General features: G+C 49.8%; 1 protein-coding gene across 4 annotated transcripts; it reads left to right on the forward strand.

Moving 5' to 3' along the window:
* Window positions 1–217: 217 nt before the first annotated feature.
* FBXO40 (F-box protein 40) lies at window positions 218–12,490 on the forward strand. 4 transcript variants are annotated; one of them, XM_075334860.1, is made up of 4 exons: window positions 218–334; window positions 6,956–7,069; window positions 9,423–11,315; window positions 11,995–12,490. In XM_075334860.1, the coding sequence occupies exons 2-4, from the start codon at window positions 7,001–7,003 to the stop codon at window positions 12,196–12,198; spliced, it is 2,166 nt and encodes a 721-aa protein (XP_075190975.1). In that variant the 5' UTR covers window positions 218–334; window positions 6,956–7,000; the 3' UTR covers window positions 12,199–12,490. The 4 variants fall into 4 exon arrangements, with proteins under 4 accessions (XP_075190975.1, XP_075190976.1, XP_075190977.1 ...); XM_075334861.1 differs by having other exon boundaries at window positions 6,956–7,060; XM_075334862.1 differs by having other exon boundaries at window positions 221–334; window positions 6,956–7,003.
* Window positions 12,491–18,131: the final 5,641 nt, after the last annotated feature.

The raw sequence follows: 18,131 nt of genomic DNA on the forward strand, positions 1-18,131 counted from the left end.
ATATTGTATATTTTTCCAGCTAATTATAAAAAATATCTATTTTAGAACTAAATATATATATAATATTTATATTATGATAAAATTATTATTTTTTTTTTTTATGGGAAAATGGATGTTTAGCACCACACCTCATCCAGCAAATAAATGAGCCTCGTACAAGGGGGCCGCTGTCAGGAGGGGGTTAATGGAAGCAGCAGACGTGTAAGCGGAGATGGCACATGCTGACCAGAGGCGACTATTTATATAGAGCCACATGACCCATCCTGTGCCACACGGCGAGCGCCTGCACAGCCTCCACACGGAGGACAAGAGGCCGAAAAGTCACCAGAAACAGGTGAGGAGGCCGAGAGGAGACTGCGGGAAAGGGGACATCATAGGGGGCACCAACCGCAGAGAACACAGTGGGGAAGGGGCCGCAGCCCAGAAAGGAGGGCACAGGATGGACGATCAAGGGTACAGAGGGCACCATGGTCATAGCACATAATATATATACATGTATACCATGAAGATACAAAAGACTATTCAGCACTGGGCAAAAGTCTGAGCAGGTGTGGAATCAAATAAGATGCAGAGGGAATTAAAAAAATAAATTTTAAAGCTTCTTCTAAGGTTATGACCTGTCTCTTCAGCATCAGTCTCCTCCGTCCTCAGTATTCAGTGACTGCCCGTCTCCTCTGTCCTCAGTATTCAGTGACCGCCCGTCTCCTCCATCGTCAGTATTCAGTGACCGCCCGTCTCCTCCATCCTCAGTATTCAGTGACCGCCCGTCTCCTCCGTCCTCAGTATTCAGTGACTGCCAGTCTCCTCCGTCCTCAGTATTCAGTGACCGCCCGTCTCCTCCATCCTCAGTATTCAGTGACTGCCCGTCTCCTCCATCCTCAGTATTCAGTGACCGCCCGTCTCCTCCATCCTCAGTATTCAGTGACCGCCCGTCTCTTCCGTCCTCAGTATTCAGTGACCGCCCGTCTCTTCCGTCCTCAGTATTCAGTGACCGCCTGTCTCCTTCATCCTCAGTATTCGGTGATCACCTGTCTCCTCAGTATTCAGTGACCGCCCGTCTCCTCCATCCTTAGTATTCAGTGACCGCCCGTCCCCTCCATCCTCAGTATTCGGTGACCGCCCGTCTCCTCCGTCCTCAGTATTCGGTGACCGCCCGTCTCCTCCGTCCTCAGTATTCGGTGACCGCCCGTCTCCTCCGTCCTCAGTATTCGGTGACCGCCCGTCTCCTCTGTCCTCAGTATTCAGTGACCGCCCATCTCCTCTGTCCTCAGTATTCGGTGATCACCTGTTTCCTCCGTCCTCAGTATTCAGTGACCGCCTGTCTCCTTCATCCTCAGTATTCGGTGATCACCTGTCTCCTTCATCCTCAGTATTCCGTGATCACCTGTCTCCTCAGTATTCAGTGATCGCCCGTCTCCTCCGTCCTCAGTATTCAGTGACCGCCATCTCCTTCATCCTCAGTATTCAGTGATCGCCATCTCCTTCGTCCTCAGTATTCAGTGACCACCTGTCATCGTCTCCATCACTTCTTCTCGTCACTTGTACACAGGTTAGGGAGGAGCTCGGCAGGAGGTTTTTCCAAAAATTTTAGAGATCTGACCCCGATCTTCTGTGTATGACTCCTCTGCGGATTCTTCTGTCTCTTGACCCCAGACAGATGAATGATGTGAGATCAGGGCTTTGTGGGGCCGGATCATCACCTCCAGGACTTTTTCTTAATGGCATTGGCTGCTTGTTGGGGGCTGTATGTGGCTGTAGCTACTTATCTCCATGCTGCTGCTCCTAGTAAGTTGCCTCCTCAGCCGCACCGCTCAGTACTGCTGTGTAATGTCCTCCATGCTGCTCCTCCTAGTAAGTTTCCTCCTCAGCTGCACGGATCAGTACTGCTGTGTAATGTCCTCCATGCTGCTGCTCCTAGTAAGTTGCCTCCTCAGCTGCACGGCTCAGTACTACTGTGTAATGTCCTCCATGCTGCTGCTCCTAGTAAGTTGCATCCTCAGCTGCACGGCTCAGTACTGCTGTGTAATGTCCTCCATGCTGCTGCTTTCTTATAAGTTCATTACTGTGTCTCATCACAGAGCTGGATTCACAGCTACACTTCTCACTGCCGCCTTCTAGTAAATGTTTTATCACATCACAGTGCTGAATACACAGCTCAGTACTGCTGTGTAATGTCCTTCATGCAGCTGCTGCTTTTAGTAACTACTTTTTCACTCTACACTGGAGATGAAAATTAGAGACCAATCTATGATCAGTTGCTTTTTTCAGAAATAATGTAATCTCCTTTGATCATGTGAAGGTTTTGTGTAAGGGGTGCACCATGCCACTAGAGCAGGGTAAGGGGTGCACCATGCTACTAGAGCAGGGTAAGGCGTGCACCGTGCCACTAGAGCAGGGTAAGGGGTGCACCGTGCCACTAGAGCAGGGTAAGGCGTGCACCGTGCCACTAGAGCAGGGTAAGGGGCGCACCGTGCCACTAGAGCAGGGTAAGGGGTGCACCATGCTACTAGAGCAGGGTAAGGCGTGCACCGTGCCACTAGAGCAGGGTAAGGGGTGCACCATGCCACTAGAGCAAGGTAAGGGGTGCACCGTGCCTCTAGAGCAGGGTAAGGGGTGCACCGTGCCTCTAGAGCAGGGTAAGGGGTGCACCGTGCCTCTAGACCAGGGTAAGGGGTGCACCATGCCACTAGAGCAGGGTAAGGGACGCACCATGCCACTAGAGCAGGGTAAGGGGTGCACCATGCCACTAGATCAAGGTAAGGGGCGCTCCGTGCCACTAGAGCAAGGTAAGGGGCGCTCCGTGCCACTAGAGCAGGGTAAGGGGCGCTCCGTGCCACTAGAGCAGGATAAGGGAGCACCGTGCCTCTAGAGCAGGGTAAGGGGCGCACCGTGCCTCTAGAGCAGGGTAAGGGGCGCACCGTGCCACTAGAGCAGGGTAAGGGGCGCACCGTGCCACTAGATCAGGGTAAGGGGCGCACCGTGCCACTAGAACAGGGTTTTACGAAAGATCCAGAATTTATCACCATAAACCCTTTATTATGCTGAGAATGTGATTCTGATAGAGAGCAGCAATGACTGTAGAGAGGTGATCAGTAAATATTCTGCAGGTAAGAACAGTCACAGTCAGTAGGACATGCACCGGCCGTCGCTGGGAATGACTTCATCTGCGGCCACAGGACATCACTAGTCCCTCACACTGCTCTGGGGGGATTTTGGCCCACACTTCTTCCAGTCTCTTCCACAGGACATCACTAGTTCCTCACACTGCTCTGGGGGGATTTTGGTCCACTCTTCTTCCAGTCTCTTCCACAGGACATCACTAGTCTCTCACACTGCTCTGGGGGGATTTTGGTCCACTCTTCTTCCAGTCTCTTCCACAGGACATCACTAGTCTCTCACACTGCTCTGGGGGGATTTTGGTCCACTCTTCTTCCAGTCTCTTCCACAGGACATCACTAGTCTCTCACATTGCTCTGGGGGGATTTTGGTCCACTCTTCTTCCAGTCTCTTCCACAGGACATCACTAGTCTCTCACACTGCTCTGGGAGGATTTTGGTCCATTCTTCTTCCAGTCTCTTCCACAGGACATCACCAATCTCTCACACTGCTCTGGGGGGATTTTGGTCCACTCTTCTTCCAGTCTCTTCCGCAGGACATCACTGGTCTCTCACACTGCTCTGGGGGGATTTTGGCCCACTGTTCTTCCAGTCTCCTCCACAGGACATCACTAGTCCCTTACACTGCTCTGATGGAATTTTGGCCCACTCTTCTCCCAGTCTCTTCCACAGGACATCACTAGTCCCTCACACTCCTCTGGGGGGATTTTGGCCCACTCTTCTTCCAGTCTCTCCACAGGACATCACTAGTCTCTCACACTGCTCTGGGGGGATTTTGGCCCACTCTTCTTCCAGTCTCTTCCACAGAACATCACTAGTCCCTCACACTGCTCTGGGGGGATTTTGGCCCACTCTTCTTCCAGTCTCTTCCGCAGGACATCACTGGTCTCTCACACTGCTCTGGGGGGATTTTGGCCCACTCGTCTTCCAGTCTCTTCCACAGGACATCACTAGTCTCTCACACTGCTCTGGGGGGATTTTGGTCCATTCTTCTTCCAGTCTCTTCCACAGGACATCACTAGTCTCTCACACTGCTCTGGGGGGATTTTGGCCCACTCTTCTTCCAGTCTCTTCCGCAGGACATCACTGGTCTCTCACACTGCTCTGGGGGGATTTTGGCCCACTCTTCTTCCAGTCTCCTCCACAGGACATCACTAGTCCCTTACACTGCTCTGGGGGGATTTTGGCCCATTCTTCTTCCAGTCTCTTCCACAGAACATCACTAGTCTCTCACACTGCTCTGGGGGGATTTTGGCCCACTCTTCTTCCAGTCTCTTCCACAGGACATCACTAGTCTCTCACAATGCTCTGGGGGGATTTTGGCCCACTCTTCTTCCAGTCTCTTCCACAGAACATCACTAGTCCCTCACACTGCTCTGGGGGGATTTTGGCCCACTCTTCTTCCAGTCTCTTCCGCAGGACATCACTGGTCTCTCACACTGCTCTGGGGGGATTTTGGCCCACTCTTCTTCCAGTCTCCTCCACAGGACATCACTAGTCCCTTACACTGCTCTGATGGAATTTTGGCCCATTCTTCTTCCAGTCTTATCCACAGTTCTTTGACTGTTGTGGGTTTCTTGGCCATAACTTTGTCACCAAGGATTTTCCAGAGGTTTTCTATTGGGTTTAGATCAGGACTCTGGGCTGTGGCCATTTCATTGTTTCCAGAAGCTGCTTTACCTGTTTTGCTGTGTGACAGGGGACATTGCCCTGCATGGAAATTGCTGCTGATAGAGTGATAGACACAAGTATGGAGCCGCGTGTTGTGAAGAAGGTTCTGATCCGCACTTGCATTCACTCTGCCATGTAGCTGTATAAGAGGTCCAACTCCTGCTGCAGAAAACATCCCCCAAACCATGGCCCTTCCTCCACCGCTCACTGACTTCTTAACACACTTTGGCTTCAGCTTTCCCCAATTTGTTGATGAACATAATGTTTCCCATCAGACCCAAATAAATTAATCTTGCTTTCATCACTAAAATGGCGTGTGGCCACTTCTCCTCTGTCCACACATGTTCCTCACCAAAGGGGAGTCTAGCCTTGTGATTCTTTCTGCTAATGAGAGGTTTGGTCACTGCAGAGTGGGCTTTCAGTCCAAATGCTCTTACATGTCGTGACACTGTATGAGACAGGTCCTTACCCTGTTCAGTGCTGAACTGACGGCAATTCCAGCTGCAGTGTGGAAACAATTACTCATGGAGACGCATTATCCTGTCCTCTCCTGCATTTGTCTTTCGAGGGCGACCAGCCTTCTTGGGGGACTTGAAAGAGTTTGTGATATTGTAAACATGCAATATTCTTAAAATCACAGACTTGGAATGACCAACTTCTCTTGCTATGGCTGATAGGGTCACCCCTTTGGCCTTCATCTGGACAACCTGCTGCCGGAGGGTTTCTGTCACTTTGGAACGGCAAAGTCAGTGCAAACTGGAAAGTTCGGCGCCAGTTACACAGGGTTTGTCAGATAATAAGGAAGTAGCACCAGCTGCAGATTAACACCAATAACCTGCAGGAATCTGAAAGTGTTCTCTAATTGTGATCCGGGTTCTTTTTCATTTATCTCATTTACATTTTTATTATTTGCTTTACAATAAATTCTATTTATGAAATAAGTGGAAAATCCTGCAGTTTCCTCATGTGAGGAGATAATCACACAGGACGACACAACGACTGCAACATTTAGGCGATTGAGTGTTCTCATCTGCAGTGTAGTGTTTGATTTTTCATCTACACTGCACTATACTGCTGTATACTGTTCTCCATGCTGCTGCTACTTCTAGTAAGTGTTTTATCTCACCGCAGACCTTTATTTACCCTTACACTACTTAGTTCTGTTTTATAAATTAATGATGCTGCTTTCTAAAATGTCTTATCTCAGCCAGTTTGTCTCATCTCATAGCTGGATACACATCTACACCGCTCAGTTCTGCTGTATAATGTCCTCCCACCTGCTTTCTAGTAAGTGTTTGTCTCATCTCATAGCTGGATACACATCTACACTGCCCAGTGCTGCTGTATAATGTCTTCCATGCTGCTGTATAATGTCCTCCATGCTGCTGTATAATGTCCTCCATGCTGCTGTATAATGTCCTCCATGCTGCTGTATAATCTCCTCCATGCTGCTGTATAATGTGTTCCATGCTCCTGTATAATTTCCTCCATGCTGCTGTATAATGTCCTCCATGCTGCTGTATAATGTGTTCCATGCTCCTGTATAATCTCCTCCATGCTGCTGTATAATGTCCTCCATGCTGCTGTATGTCTTCCATGCTGCTGTATAATGTCCTCTATGCTGCTGTATAATGTCCTCCATGCTGCTGTATAATTTCCCCCATGCTGCTGTATAATGTCCTCCATGCTGCTGTATAATGTCTTCCATGCTGCTGTATAATGTCCTCCATGCTGCTGTATAATCTCCTCCATGCTGCTGTATAATGTCCTCCATGCTGCTGTATAATGTCTTCCATGCTGCTGTATAATGTCTTCCATGCTGCTGTATAATGTCCTATATTCTGCTGTATAATCTCCTCCATGCTGCTGTATAATGTCCTCCATGCTGCTGTATAATGTCTTCCATGCTGCTGTATAATGTCCTCCATGCTGCTGTATAATGTCCTCCATGCTGCTGCTCTGAACATGTGCTGCATACATGTACAAACAGGAGAGCAGGAATCCCCCATGTTTGTGTATGGGAGGTATCAGAGCAGTTCATCTCCACCCACCAGCTCAGAGATATTTGGGGTAACATTCAGGATTCTAGGACATGGTGTTATTCACCGGACGTGTTATCAGCTCCTGAGCCCATTTCATTATCTTATTGTATATTTCTCTGTTCACAGATGAGATCTGAATAACCCCTGATTGGAGGTGAAGACTGAGTGACCATGGTGAGCGCCACCCCCAGCATCAGCACCACAACACCCATCATCCAGCGATGTCCACAGGTTTATATAGTGAGGATCAGAAATATTTGGACAGTGACTGAATCGTTGTGATTTCAGCTCTGCAGGCCGCTATTTTTGGTTTAAAGTGAAACAATTGAGATGTAAAGAAGTGGAGACTTTCAGGTTTAATTAAAGGGGTTGAACGAAAACATTCCTGTGATATGGTCAGGGATCGCAGACATTTTTATAAAAAATTAAGAAGCAGTAGTTTTTCCGCTGCTACCTGAAGACAATTTAATGTACATTAAGCCGATGCTCAGTCTGCAGGAAATCGAGGCAAAGAGAAAAACAAGCAGCACTCACCCTCCAGGGATACAGTGTATGTGTCCAAGCTAAAACATCAAGGGAGGAGGCAGAGTGCGTACAGTGTGAGTGCAGAGTGAGTGCAGGGTGAGTGCAGGGTGAGTGCAGGGTGAGTGCAGGGTGAGTGCAGGGTGCGTGCAGGATAAGTGCAGAGGGAGTGCAGGGTGCATGCAGGATGAGTACAGGGTGACTGTAGGATGCATGCAGAGTGAGTGCAGGGTGCATGCAGGATGAGTGCAGAGTGAGTGCAGGGTGACTGTAGGATGCATGCAGAGTGAGGGCAGGGTGAGTATAGGGTGCATGCAGGGTGCCTGAAAAATGCATGCTGCTATGTGAGTGCAAGATGAGTGCAGGGTGAGTGTAGAGTGCCTGTAGGCTGAGTATAGGGTGAGTGTAGGGTGCCTGCAGGATAAGTGCAGATTGAGTGTAGGGTACCTGCAGGGTGAGTGTAGAGTGCCTGTAGGCCTATAGGGTGAGTGTAGGGTGCCTGCAGGGTAAGTGCAGATTGAGTGTAGGGTGCCTGCTGGGTGAGTGTAAGGTGAGTGCAAGGTGAGTGTTTTGGCTTTGACAAATACACTGTACCCTGGATGGTGAGTGCTACTTGTTTTTCTCTTTGTTCTTAGGCCATTTTTCTACAAAGTCTCCTCATTTCAGGGGCTCAAAAGTAATTAGATGAATAAACCATAGCTAAAATGTTGATTTTTTTTTTTAACCCCTTGCAGCAATGATTGTAGTCTTTTGGCAGTGGACGTCTCCGTTGCTGGTTTCGTCCAGTATGAGGGTTTCGGCCATGGACCTCTCCATCGCTGGTTTCCTCCTTTGTGAGACTTCCGGCTAAGAACGTCTCCATCACTGGTCCCTTCTGGTGTGAGGCTTTCGGTCTATACAAATTGAGAAGCAGAGAGAGCATTGTCAGCTCTGCTACATCGCTCTGTGCAGAGTGAGAAGCAGAGCTGACAGTGAGGGTATGATTGCACTTTCATCTTGCATTGCATCACCCCGCAAAGCCTGACGCTCTCAGGACAGGAGTGCCTCAGATGCATGGAAATACATGCAGCTGACCCGCGCCTGTCGGAAGATTGTGCGCCGTGATGCAATGCGACACTCGCACAGTGACAATCATTAACAGGACCTTTGATGACGTCATAGTCATGTGACCAGTCTGTAACCAACGAGGTAATACAACATTCGCACCTGACTGGTCACATGACCATGACATCACGGAAGGTCCTTTAACCCAGGGGCACAGCAATGATCGGCCTCGGAAGCAGACGCGGCCGGGAGACAGTCTGCAGAACGTGTCGCGGGACCTGTAAGTATGATCATAATGTTTTTTAATAATGTGCTTTTTTTTTACAGCCCCTGAACCCGAACTGTAACACGAGCTTCCCAGGAAAGCTCGGGATCGTGTACACGTTCACTACGTGATCGGTACGATCCCCGATCTTTACAGTTCGGGTTTTATCTGATATAGTGCTGGATTCACAGCTAGACTGCTTACTACTACTGTTTACTAGTCTCCATAGCTCAGCTTTCTAGTAAGTGTTTTATCACACTCCAGTGCTGGATTCACAGCTACCCTGGTTACTACTACTGTTTACTAGTCTCCATAGCTCAGCTTTCTAGTAAGTGTTTTATCTCACATAGCGCTGGATTTACAGCTACACTGCTCACTACTACTGTTTACTATTCTCCATAGCTCAGCTTTCTAGTAAGTGTTTTATCTTACATAGTGCTGGATTCACAGCTACACTGCTCACTACTACTGTTTACTAGTTTCCATGGTTCAGCTTTCTAGTAATCGTTTTATCTCACATAGTGCTGGATTCACAGCTACACTGCTTAGTCCTGCTGTATAATGTCATCCATGCTGGTGAATATTGTCTTCCATGATGCAGCTTTCTAGTGTTTTATCACACTCCAATGCTGGATTCACAGCTCCATTGTTCAGTACAACTGTATACAGTCTTCCATGCTGCTGCTTCTTTCTAGTATGTGTTATTTTATATAGTAATTGTTATATATTTGATTTTTGTTCTTATGTTTTAATGACCCTTAGGGAAGGACCCAGCGGCCTCCACCAGGACAGCATCGGCACTGCCAGAACTGCTTCAACAAGCGCTGCAATGCTCCCATAAATACTGGTGTCTCCTGTGTGGTAATCAGCTGCAAGCTGCACTGCGGTGCCGCCTTCCACATGTGCAAAGAGGAGGAACATCGTCTTCTGTGCCCAAACGAGTGGGTGCCCTGCCTGAACTCTGTATTTGGCTGCCCTTTTTCAATGTCCCGATGCAAGCAGGCCAAGCATTTGAAGGTCTGTCCGGCAAGCGTGGTCTGCTGCTCCATGGACTGGAACCGCTGGCCGACGATCAAAAAGCCCCAGGCACTTTACAAGAACCTCCTGCAGGACGAGGTTGGAGACGAATGTTTGGACGTGGCCCTGACATTAAGAGACCAGAAGATTCTCTTTAGCTCCCTAAAAATGGCCGAACTTTATCCAGAACTCTCTGAGGATCCAAAAGACACTATCATTTTAGGTCCATCTGAGCCGGAGCAGGAGAAGGGGGCAGTCGGGGGGACAGATCCTGAGAACGTGGACAATGGGCAGATGGTTGGCTTGACTCAGTATGAGCGAGAGGCCTTGGCCCGGGGACAGGATGGCTTGGATTTAGAGAAATTCAAAATGTGGGACACTATATTTAGCAAAGAGATGAATGCGGCCAAGCGTCTGCAGGCCGGTACTGGCTCGACTAGCAGCAACCTCCCTGATACCAGCAAAACACCCAGCAACAAACCCGAAGTAGAAACCGAGAAAAAACAAGAACCAAACAAAGGCAAAAAAGCAGAAGAAGCCCCAAAGCTGTCGATGGCCGATCTCGAGAAGACGGGGTTTGCTCCATGGCAAGAGGGCGTCCTGGAAAGATTGAAAACTGAGGTGGATTGTGGGAGTTTCAACATGTACCTGGTGCACCACGGTAGCATGCTGATCAGATTCGGACAGATTGCTGCCTGCACCCCCAAAGAGAAGGACTTTGTTTATGGCAAACTGGAAGCCCAAGAAGTGAAGACCGTCAACACCTTCAAGGTACCTATCAGCTACTGCGGAAGAAGGGCAAAACTTGGGGATGACCGCTGCAAGAAGGAGAAAGCTGAGAAACTGGTGGACACCTCCGACCTGGGAATCCCAGTAGATAAGTTGCCACTGACCGAAACTATTAACACTACTTTATTAGTGGCTCTCGAGAGGGAGGTGAGGGGTCACAATGTGTCTAAGATGAAGGCGCTCGATGGCTTGCTCATTGACTTAGGCACCCAGACCTACGACTTTGGATCTGATCCTTTCACCAACAAGACGGTTCTACTAGATCTTCTGGCCGAGAAGAACATGAGACGTTTGGGTCTGTACTTGGATGTGGAGAGCGAGTGTGTGAGCACGAGACACAACAAGTCCAACTCCTCCTTCACCTTCTCCTGTAACCTCTTCTTTCGCCGGGATGAGTTTGCGTCACATTTCCGGAATGTCCACTCGGACATACAGTCCTGCCTCGATGGCTGGTTCCAACAGCGTTGTCCGCTTTCCTACTTGGGTTGCACGTTCTTACGAAATAGGATTCAGGCGGCAGGACCAAGATCGCAGGTCATCTACAGTAAACACATGAAGACGTTTGCCATAAAACCTCTGGTGGATGAGGCTTTATATGAAGGTGTAAGACCCAATCTGTCCAGAAGCCACCGAGGGAAGAGCAAGGACTCTCTGAGTAACCTGCCGCTGGAGGTCCTGCAGCACATCGCCGGCTTCCTGGACAGCTTCAGCCTGTGTCAGCTCTCACAGGTGTCGTCCCTCATGAGAGATATCTGCGCCTCGTTGTTACAGGAGAGGGGGATGGTCCATCTGTGGTGGGAGAAGAAGACGTACTCACATGGAGGAACTTCATGGAGATGCCGGAAGAAGGTGGGTTACACAATATAAGTACTGTAGATGCAGACCATGCCCCTGGAGAGGATGCTAAGGTCTGATTGGTCCATTTTACTACTGGGTGGTCCACCCTGTACAGGCCACTCCCCAGAGGAACGGCAGTGTTAGCAGTTATGGTTATGGAAAGAGGCGGGAAACAAACATGGGGTCATTCTGCCTCATTCCGCAGTCCTGTGCTCTTCCATCTGTACCAGTTCTTCTCCCGGTGCAGATAGGCGAGAACCGAGGCAGAAATTTCTGCATCAGATCTGCAGCGTGTGAATTTACCAGATGGAAACAAGTCTGACTACGGAATCAGATTGTAGTCTGTAACCATGGAGACACAAACAAAATAATAATAATAAATCTTTATTTCTATAGCGCCAACATATTCCGCAGCGCTTATGGTAGGAGAAGACTAGTTGCCTCATTTTCTGCTTTAGATGACTCTGGCTTTCCCTCTTTTCTGTACTGATTTTTACCCTAACACAGCAGAGCTCGCTGCTTGTTTCCCCCTGCACTCCTTTTCCACAACCATTCTGCCAATTCCCCTCCCCATTGTAGTCTTGCGTAGATTTTCACCATATAATAGTGAAAGGTATGAGGTATGCCCTATAGCCCCCTAACAGCCATTTTTATTAACCCTTCATAGCTCTGTCCGCTCCGTGTGTTTCAGGTCTGGAATTTCAGCAGCCTCTTCTCTCCGGTGCAGGAGTGGACGCTCGCTGACGTCGCCTCCATGTCTGAACATCTGAAGGTTTGTCCCTATAACACCCCGGAGCAGAAGAAGGATCCGTTCCAGCTCCCCCCTCTGTACGGCCCCGAGACCGAGCGGAAGAAGGAAAGTCTGCTGAACCTGCGGAGCAAGCGGAAATCGTGACCTCCAAGACCCCACTCACTACAGGGGGCGGAGCATGGGAAAGTCAGCCGCTAAGGAGTGCAGCAGCTCCGCCCCTCACCCGCCATGGAGGTTTATAGTAGACTAGAACAACAGGATGACAACCTAGTGAGGAGGAAGCGGAAAAGTTCTGCAACTTCCTAATACACTTTGTGCCCAATTCATAGTTTGTATTGTTATTTTTTGTCACTTCTGTTTTGTCTTTTCTGCACCAAATGGCGCTCAGGGGTTCAACAACTCTGCACAAAATAAAAAAAACTCTGTTTGGCCCCAATTTGTTATTTGTGTCTTTTTTATGTCACTTCTCTTTTTCCAGTCTTTTGGATTTTCTCAGCCACATTCTTAAAAATCGAGGCTCACGAAGTTTGCAGAAAGTAAAACAATGGCCTTTGTCTTTGTCGTCACTGGTCGCACGTTTTGTAAAGTGGTGCGAAAATTCTGCCAAAAAAAAGGCTGCCCATAAAGTCTCTGCAGGAGGAAGGAGGCCGGAACGCGGCTGCAACAAATGTAGCAACTTTTTAAAAAGTCTCCAAAGATGATTCAACGGAAAACGCATAAACCCCGCCAAAAAAAAAAACTGCGCAAATTCAAAGATGGAAAAGGCGCAAATGAGAAACTGACGAAAACACCAAAAACTAAACAAAGGCGTAAATGCAATAATGAAACAGCTTTAATTTTTTTTTTTTTACACTTTTTAGAACAAAAATGACACATGATTCATTTAAAAAAACCGCGCCGACAACGGTGAGTGGAGAAAAAACAGGAGGTCAAGCGGAAAATAGAGGTCAAAACAGGCGCAAAGTAACACAAGACTGGTGCAAAAAACACAAAAAAGCCACAAAACGGGAAAAAGAAGAAACAAAAGACACAAAAGCAATAATAATAATAACAGGTGAATGGAAGCTTTATTGTTTACATCCTGGAACTGACTTCTCACAGCTGAGGGTTTGGTACAATGTATCCAGCAAAGAATCAGTATAGATTTCCTTCCTATAGTTTGTTACAATGTATCATTCAGCACAGATAAAATGCAGGAAGGCTGCAGTCCAGACTGGACGCCAACAAACCCTCAGCTGTCAGCAGAAATGGGTGGAAAGGGAAATGTTTTCATTCACTGACAGTGATCAGAGTAGGTTAGAAAGTCGCTATAGACTGAGATACCCCCTGATGTAGCTCAACTCGTACTTTATGGACCGGGCCACATATTGCGCTGTCACGTCCAGTTTTCCATTTTCAGTGGGATCTAATACAGACGTCTGGATGCTGATTTTGCTGTAAATTATTGCAGATCGTTGAAAAATGATGTTTACATTGCTGTGTCCCAATATCTCTGCACTATACAGGTTTGTGCAGATCTGTGTACACCCCACCCACTATCTATATACAGAGTGTAAACTTTTATTACCAGGAACCACAGCAGTCACATGACCAGCACTCCAGCATTACACTCATTACCCCCCTGTGTGCTCTGCAGAAAGTCTCCAGTACTCTGCTGCCACCTAGTGTCTGAAAGCAATCACTGCAGTGTTCATTAATCACCTGCTATAACCTATAGACGGAAGGTTTATCTGTATCTTATACTCCTAGAGGTGGTTATATTACAGTAGTTGTGATTTTTTTGGGCTGTAAATCTTAATAAAACTTTCCATCTGTAAGATGCAGGTCAGTCTTACAATTAGCGCCATACAGTAATTCTGGCCAACATCTTGTAGCAATGGTCCCATCCTAGTCCCAAATTTTGTAGTTATCTCTCCCATCCTGACCCTCATCTGGCAGTACTGTCTCCCATCCTAGTGTCTCGATAGATGGGGGGGAACGGGGAACGGTGCTCCTAGACTGACTCTCAGACTATGGGGGTTTTAGCTGTCCCTGATTTCAGAGTTACCTCTGAAGGTGAGGATGTCTGAGCCGCCTGCCCGACCCTGCAACTGACCAGCCCTGATCTTATACCCCCTCCCTCCATTGCTACCCCATCTTGTAGTAATTTCCCAAACCTGGTCCCCTCTTGTAGTAATGTCCCCATCCTGGTCCTTATCATGTAGTAATGTCCCCATCCTGATCACATCTTGTAGTAATGTCCCCATCCTGATCACATCTTGTAGTAATGTGCACCATCCTGGTCCCCTTTTTAGAGTAATATCCCCATTCTGGTCCCATCTTGTAGTATTGTCCCCATTCTGGTCCCCTTCTTATAGTAATATCCCCATCCTGGTCCCATCTTGTAATAATGTCCCTGTCCTGGTTCCATTCTTTTAGTAATGCCCCTATCCTGCTCCCATTCTTGTAGTAATGTGCCTATCCTGGTCCCATTCTTGCAGTACTGTCCCCCATCCTGGTCCCTTCTTGGAGTAATATCCCCATCCTGGTCCCATTCTTGTAGTAATGTCCCCCTTTTGGTCCCCTTCTTATAGTAATATACAATCCCGGTCCCATCTTGTAGTAATGTCCCCATCCTGGTCCTATCTTGTAGTAATATCCCCATCCTGGTCCGTTCTTATAGTAATCCCCCATCCTGGTCCCATTCTTGCAGTACTGTCCCCCATCCTGGTCCTATCTTGTAGTAATGTCCCCATCCCAATCCCATAATGTAGTAATGTCCCCATCCTGGTCTTATCTTGTAGTAATGTCCCAATCCTGGTCCCCATCTTGTAGTAATGTCCCCATCCTGGTCCCATTCTTGTAGTAATGTCCCCGTCCTGGTCCCTTCTTGTAGTAATGTCCCCATCCTGGTCCCTTCTTGTAGTAATGTCCCCATCCTGGTCCCATCTTGTAGAAATGTCCCCATCCTCTTTTTACAGTAGTGTGTCACATCCTGGTCCCATCTTGTAGTAATGTTGACAGCCATGCTGAACTCAATGTGTTGCCCTTGTCGGATCGCAGATGTTACACAGTTTACGGTCTGATAAGTACCAGTGTGGGAGTCTGGCTGGGAATCCTTGGTTCAGTCGACCCCAGCCAATGTCACCTCCCACAAATGCAGACTAGTGTCCCTTTTAGAAGAAAATGTGAAGGGGCTGCAAGAAAGAATAGCGACCCTGAAGCTCATTAAGGAAGGTGAGGATTTCTTGGTCGAAGCAGATGCAACCCTTCAGAACATGGAAAGGGAGAAAAGCTTCGGAGCTCCTCCAGAGGCCAAAAAATGGATACACGTGACCAAAGGGAGCCGGCGGTTCACAGACCATCACCACCTACACAGCCAAGGAACCGCTATCAAACCCTAATACAGAAGGTTGCATCCAAGATGTCACCGGGCGACCAGTCATGAAGCATCCCGACACGTTTCTCCCAAGTAATCCTCCCGGGTTCATCAGGGGACATACACCACAAGGGTCCCAGGTCCAGGGACTCTCAAGAGAAGGCTTAGGATGACATCTGACTGGTCGCCCCGTGACATCTTGGATGCGACCAATTAGCTAAGTACCTGTCACTACGTCTGGTGTTTGGTGTTTTGTTTGAGTAGGGCTCTAGGGCTTCCTGACGGTGAATGGGCGTGCCCAAAACAGCTATGGTGTCCTACCCTCCACTGATAGGTAGGGACCACTAGGGCCTATTAGGGTCAGGTTCTTGAGGATTCTTTTTTGACCACCTATCTTATGAGTGGTATCTCCAGATCTGAAAACTGTTCAGCTAAACTACTGTATTCAGTGGCACTACGGGGATGGACTCGTGTATTTGATTATTAGTATCCTTCCCCCGCTACCGCCTTATTGATAGCATTTACTATATCAAAGGTGACGGCCCCTTGACCTATTCAGGTAACTACTATCTATTTTTACATTTATGTGTCCTTGTTTGTGGGCTTTTTAAATTATATTTATTAAAAGTTAATTTTTAACAGGGGTTTTTTTTTGTTGCTTTTAAGGTTTTTTGGTCTATATTTACCCGGTTGCGAATTTGCTGCAGCTGTGGTTGTTGAGCAGAGGGGGAAACATCGCGGGGTGGCTCATCCTAAACTGCCTGCTTCATGAAGCAGGCAACTCAGGCTGAGCAGAGCAGGACACATTGCGGGCTGCATTTTAAACACACCCCTATCCAGGGCCGGCGTCAGCACCCGGCAAACCCGGGCAAATGCCGGGGCCCTGGAGAGCCGGGGGGGCCCACTCGGCCTCGTCAGTTCTCCTGTCCCTTGGCCGGGGCCCACTCGCCTTTACAGTTCTGCGGTCCCCAGCCGAGTTCCGGGGACCGCAGTCCTCGGCAGCAATCTGCGGCGCCGTCACTTTAAGGCGCGCAGACATCCTCGTTTGAATTTCATCTGTGGGCGGAGCTACCGCCTTCTCAGTCCCACAGATGAAGGAGGCGAGCTTCTGTCCGGCGCTGTGTGGGCCCCCTCTCCACCGTGACCTAATCGGGTAAGTGCCCTCCCCGCCTCCCCATTATAGGCCCCGGTGAGCTGCTTCTACCCCCTGGATGTATGCCCTGGCCCCTGCCAATGCCCCCACCCGCCGATTCCGCGGGTGTGGGCCCCGCCGAGCCGCGGGTGCTGCCAGTGCCGCGGGTGCTGTACCCGCCGAGCCGCGGGTGTGGGCCCTGCCGAGCCGCGGGTGCTGTACCCGCCGAGCCGCGGGTGCTGCCAGTGCCGCGGGTGCTGTACCCGCCGAGCCGCGGGTGTGGGCCCTGCCGAGCCGCGGGTGCTGTACCCGCCGAGCCGCGGGTGCTGCCAGTGCCGCGGGTGCTGTACCCGCCGAGCCGCGGGTGTGGGCCCTGCCGAGCCGCGGGTGCTGTACCCGCCGAGCCGCGGGTGCTGGCCCTGCCGAGCCGCGGGTGTGGGCCCTGCCGAGCCGCGGGTGCTGTACCCGCCGAGCCGCGGGTGCTGGCCCTGCCGAGCCGCGGGTGTGGGCCCTGCCGAGCCGCGGGTGTGGGCCCTGCCGAGCCGCGGGTGTGGGCCCTGCCGAGCCGCGGGTGTGGGCCCTGCCGAGCCGCGGGTGCTGTACCCGCCGAGCCGCGGGTGCTGGCCCTGCCGAGCCGCGGGTGTGGGCCCTGCCGAGCCGCGGGTGTGGGCCCTGCCGAGCCGCGGGTGTGGGCCCTGCCGAGCCGCGGGTGCTGTACCCGCCGAGCCGCGGGTGTGGGCCCTGCCGAGCCGCGGGTGTGGGCCCTGCCGAGCCGCGGGTGTGGGCCCTGCCGAGCCGCGGGTGTGGGCCCTGCCGAGCCGCGGGTGTGGGCCCTGCCGAGCCGCGGGTGCTGTACCCGCCGAGCCGCGGGTGCTGTACCCGCCGAGCCGCGGGTGCTGTACCCGCCGAGCCGCGGGTGCTGGCCCTGCCGAGCCGCGGGTGTGGGCCCTGCCGAGCCGCGGGTGCTGCCAGTGCCGCGGGTGCTGTACCCGCCGAGCCGCGGGTGTGGGCCCCACAGAGCAGCAGAGTTGTGTGCATTTGTCTGAATGTAGCAGAGTTGTATGTGTTTGTCTGAATGTAGCAGAGTTGTATGTGTTTGTCTGAATGTAGCAGAGTTGTATGTGTTTGTTTGTATGTAGCAGAGTTGTATGTGTTTGTCTGTATGTAGCAGAGTTGTATGTGTTTGTCTGTATGTAGCAGAGTTGTATGTGTTTGTTTGTATGTAGCAGAGTTGTATGTGTTTGTCTGTATGTAGCAGAGTTGTGTGTTTGTCTGTATGTAGCAGAGTTGTATGTGTTTGTCTGTATGTAGCAGAGTTGTATGTGTTTGTCTGTATGTAGCAGAGTTGTGTGTATTTGTCTGTATGTAGCAGAGTTGTATGTGTTTGTCTGTATGTAGCAGAGTTGTGTTTGTCTGAATGTAGCAGAGTTGTGTGCATTTGTCTGAATGTAGCAGAGTTGTATGTGTTTGTATGTAGCAGAGTTGTATGTGTTTGTCTGTATGTAGCAGAGTTGTATGTGTTTGTCTGTATGTAGCAGAGTTGTGTGTTTGTCTGTATGTAGCAGAGTTGTATGTGTTTGTCTGTAT

This window comes from Anomaloglossus baeobatrachus, chromosome 2, assembly GCF_048569485.1.
Source record: "Anomaloglossus baeobatrachus isolate aAnoBae1 chromosome 2, aAnoBae1.hap1, whole genome shotgun sequence".
NCBI classification, from domain to species: Eukaryota; Metazoa; Chordata; class Amphibia; order Anura; family Aromobatidae; genus Anomaloglossus; species Anomaloglossus baeobatrachus.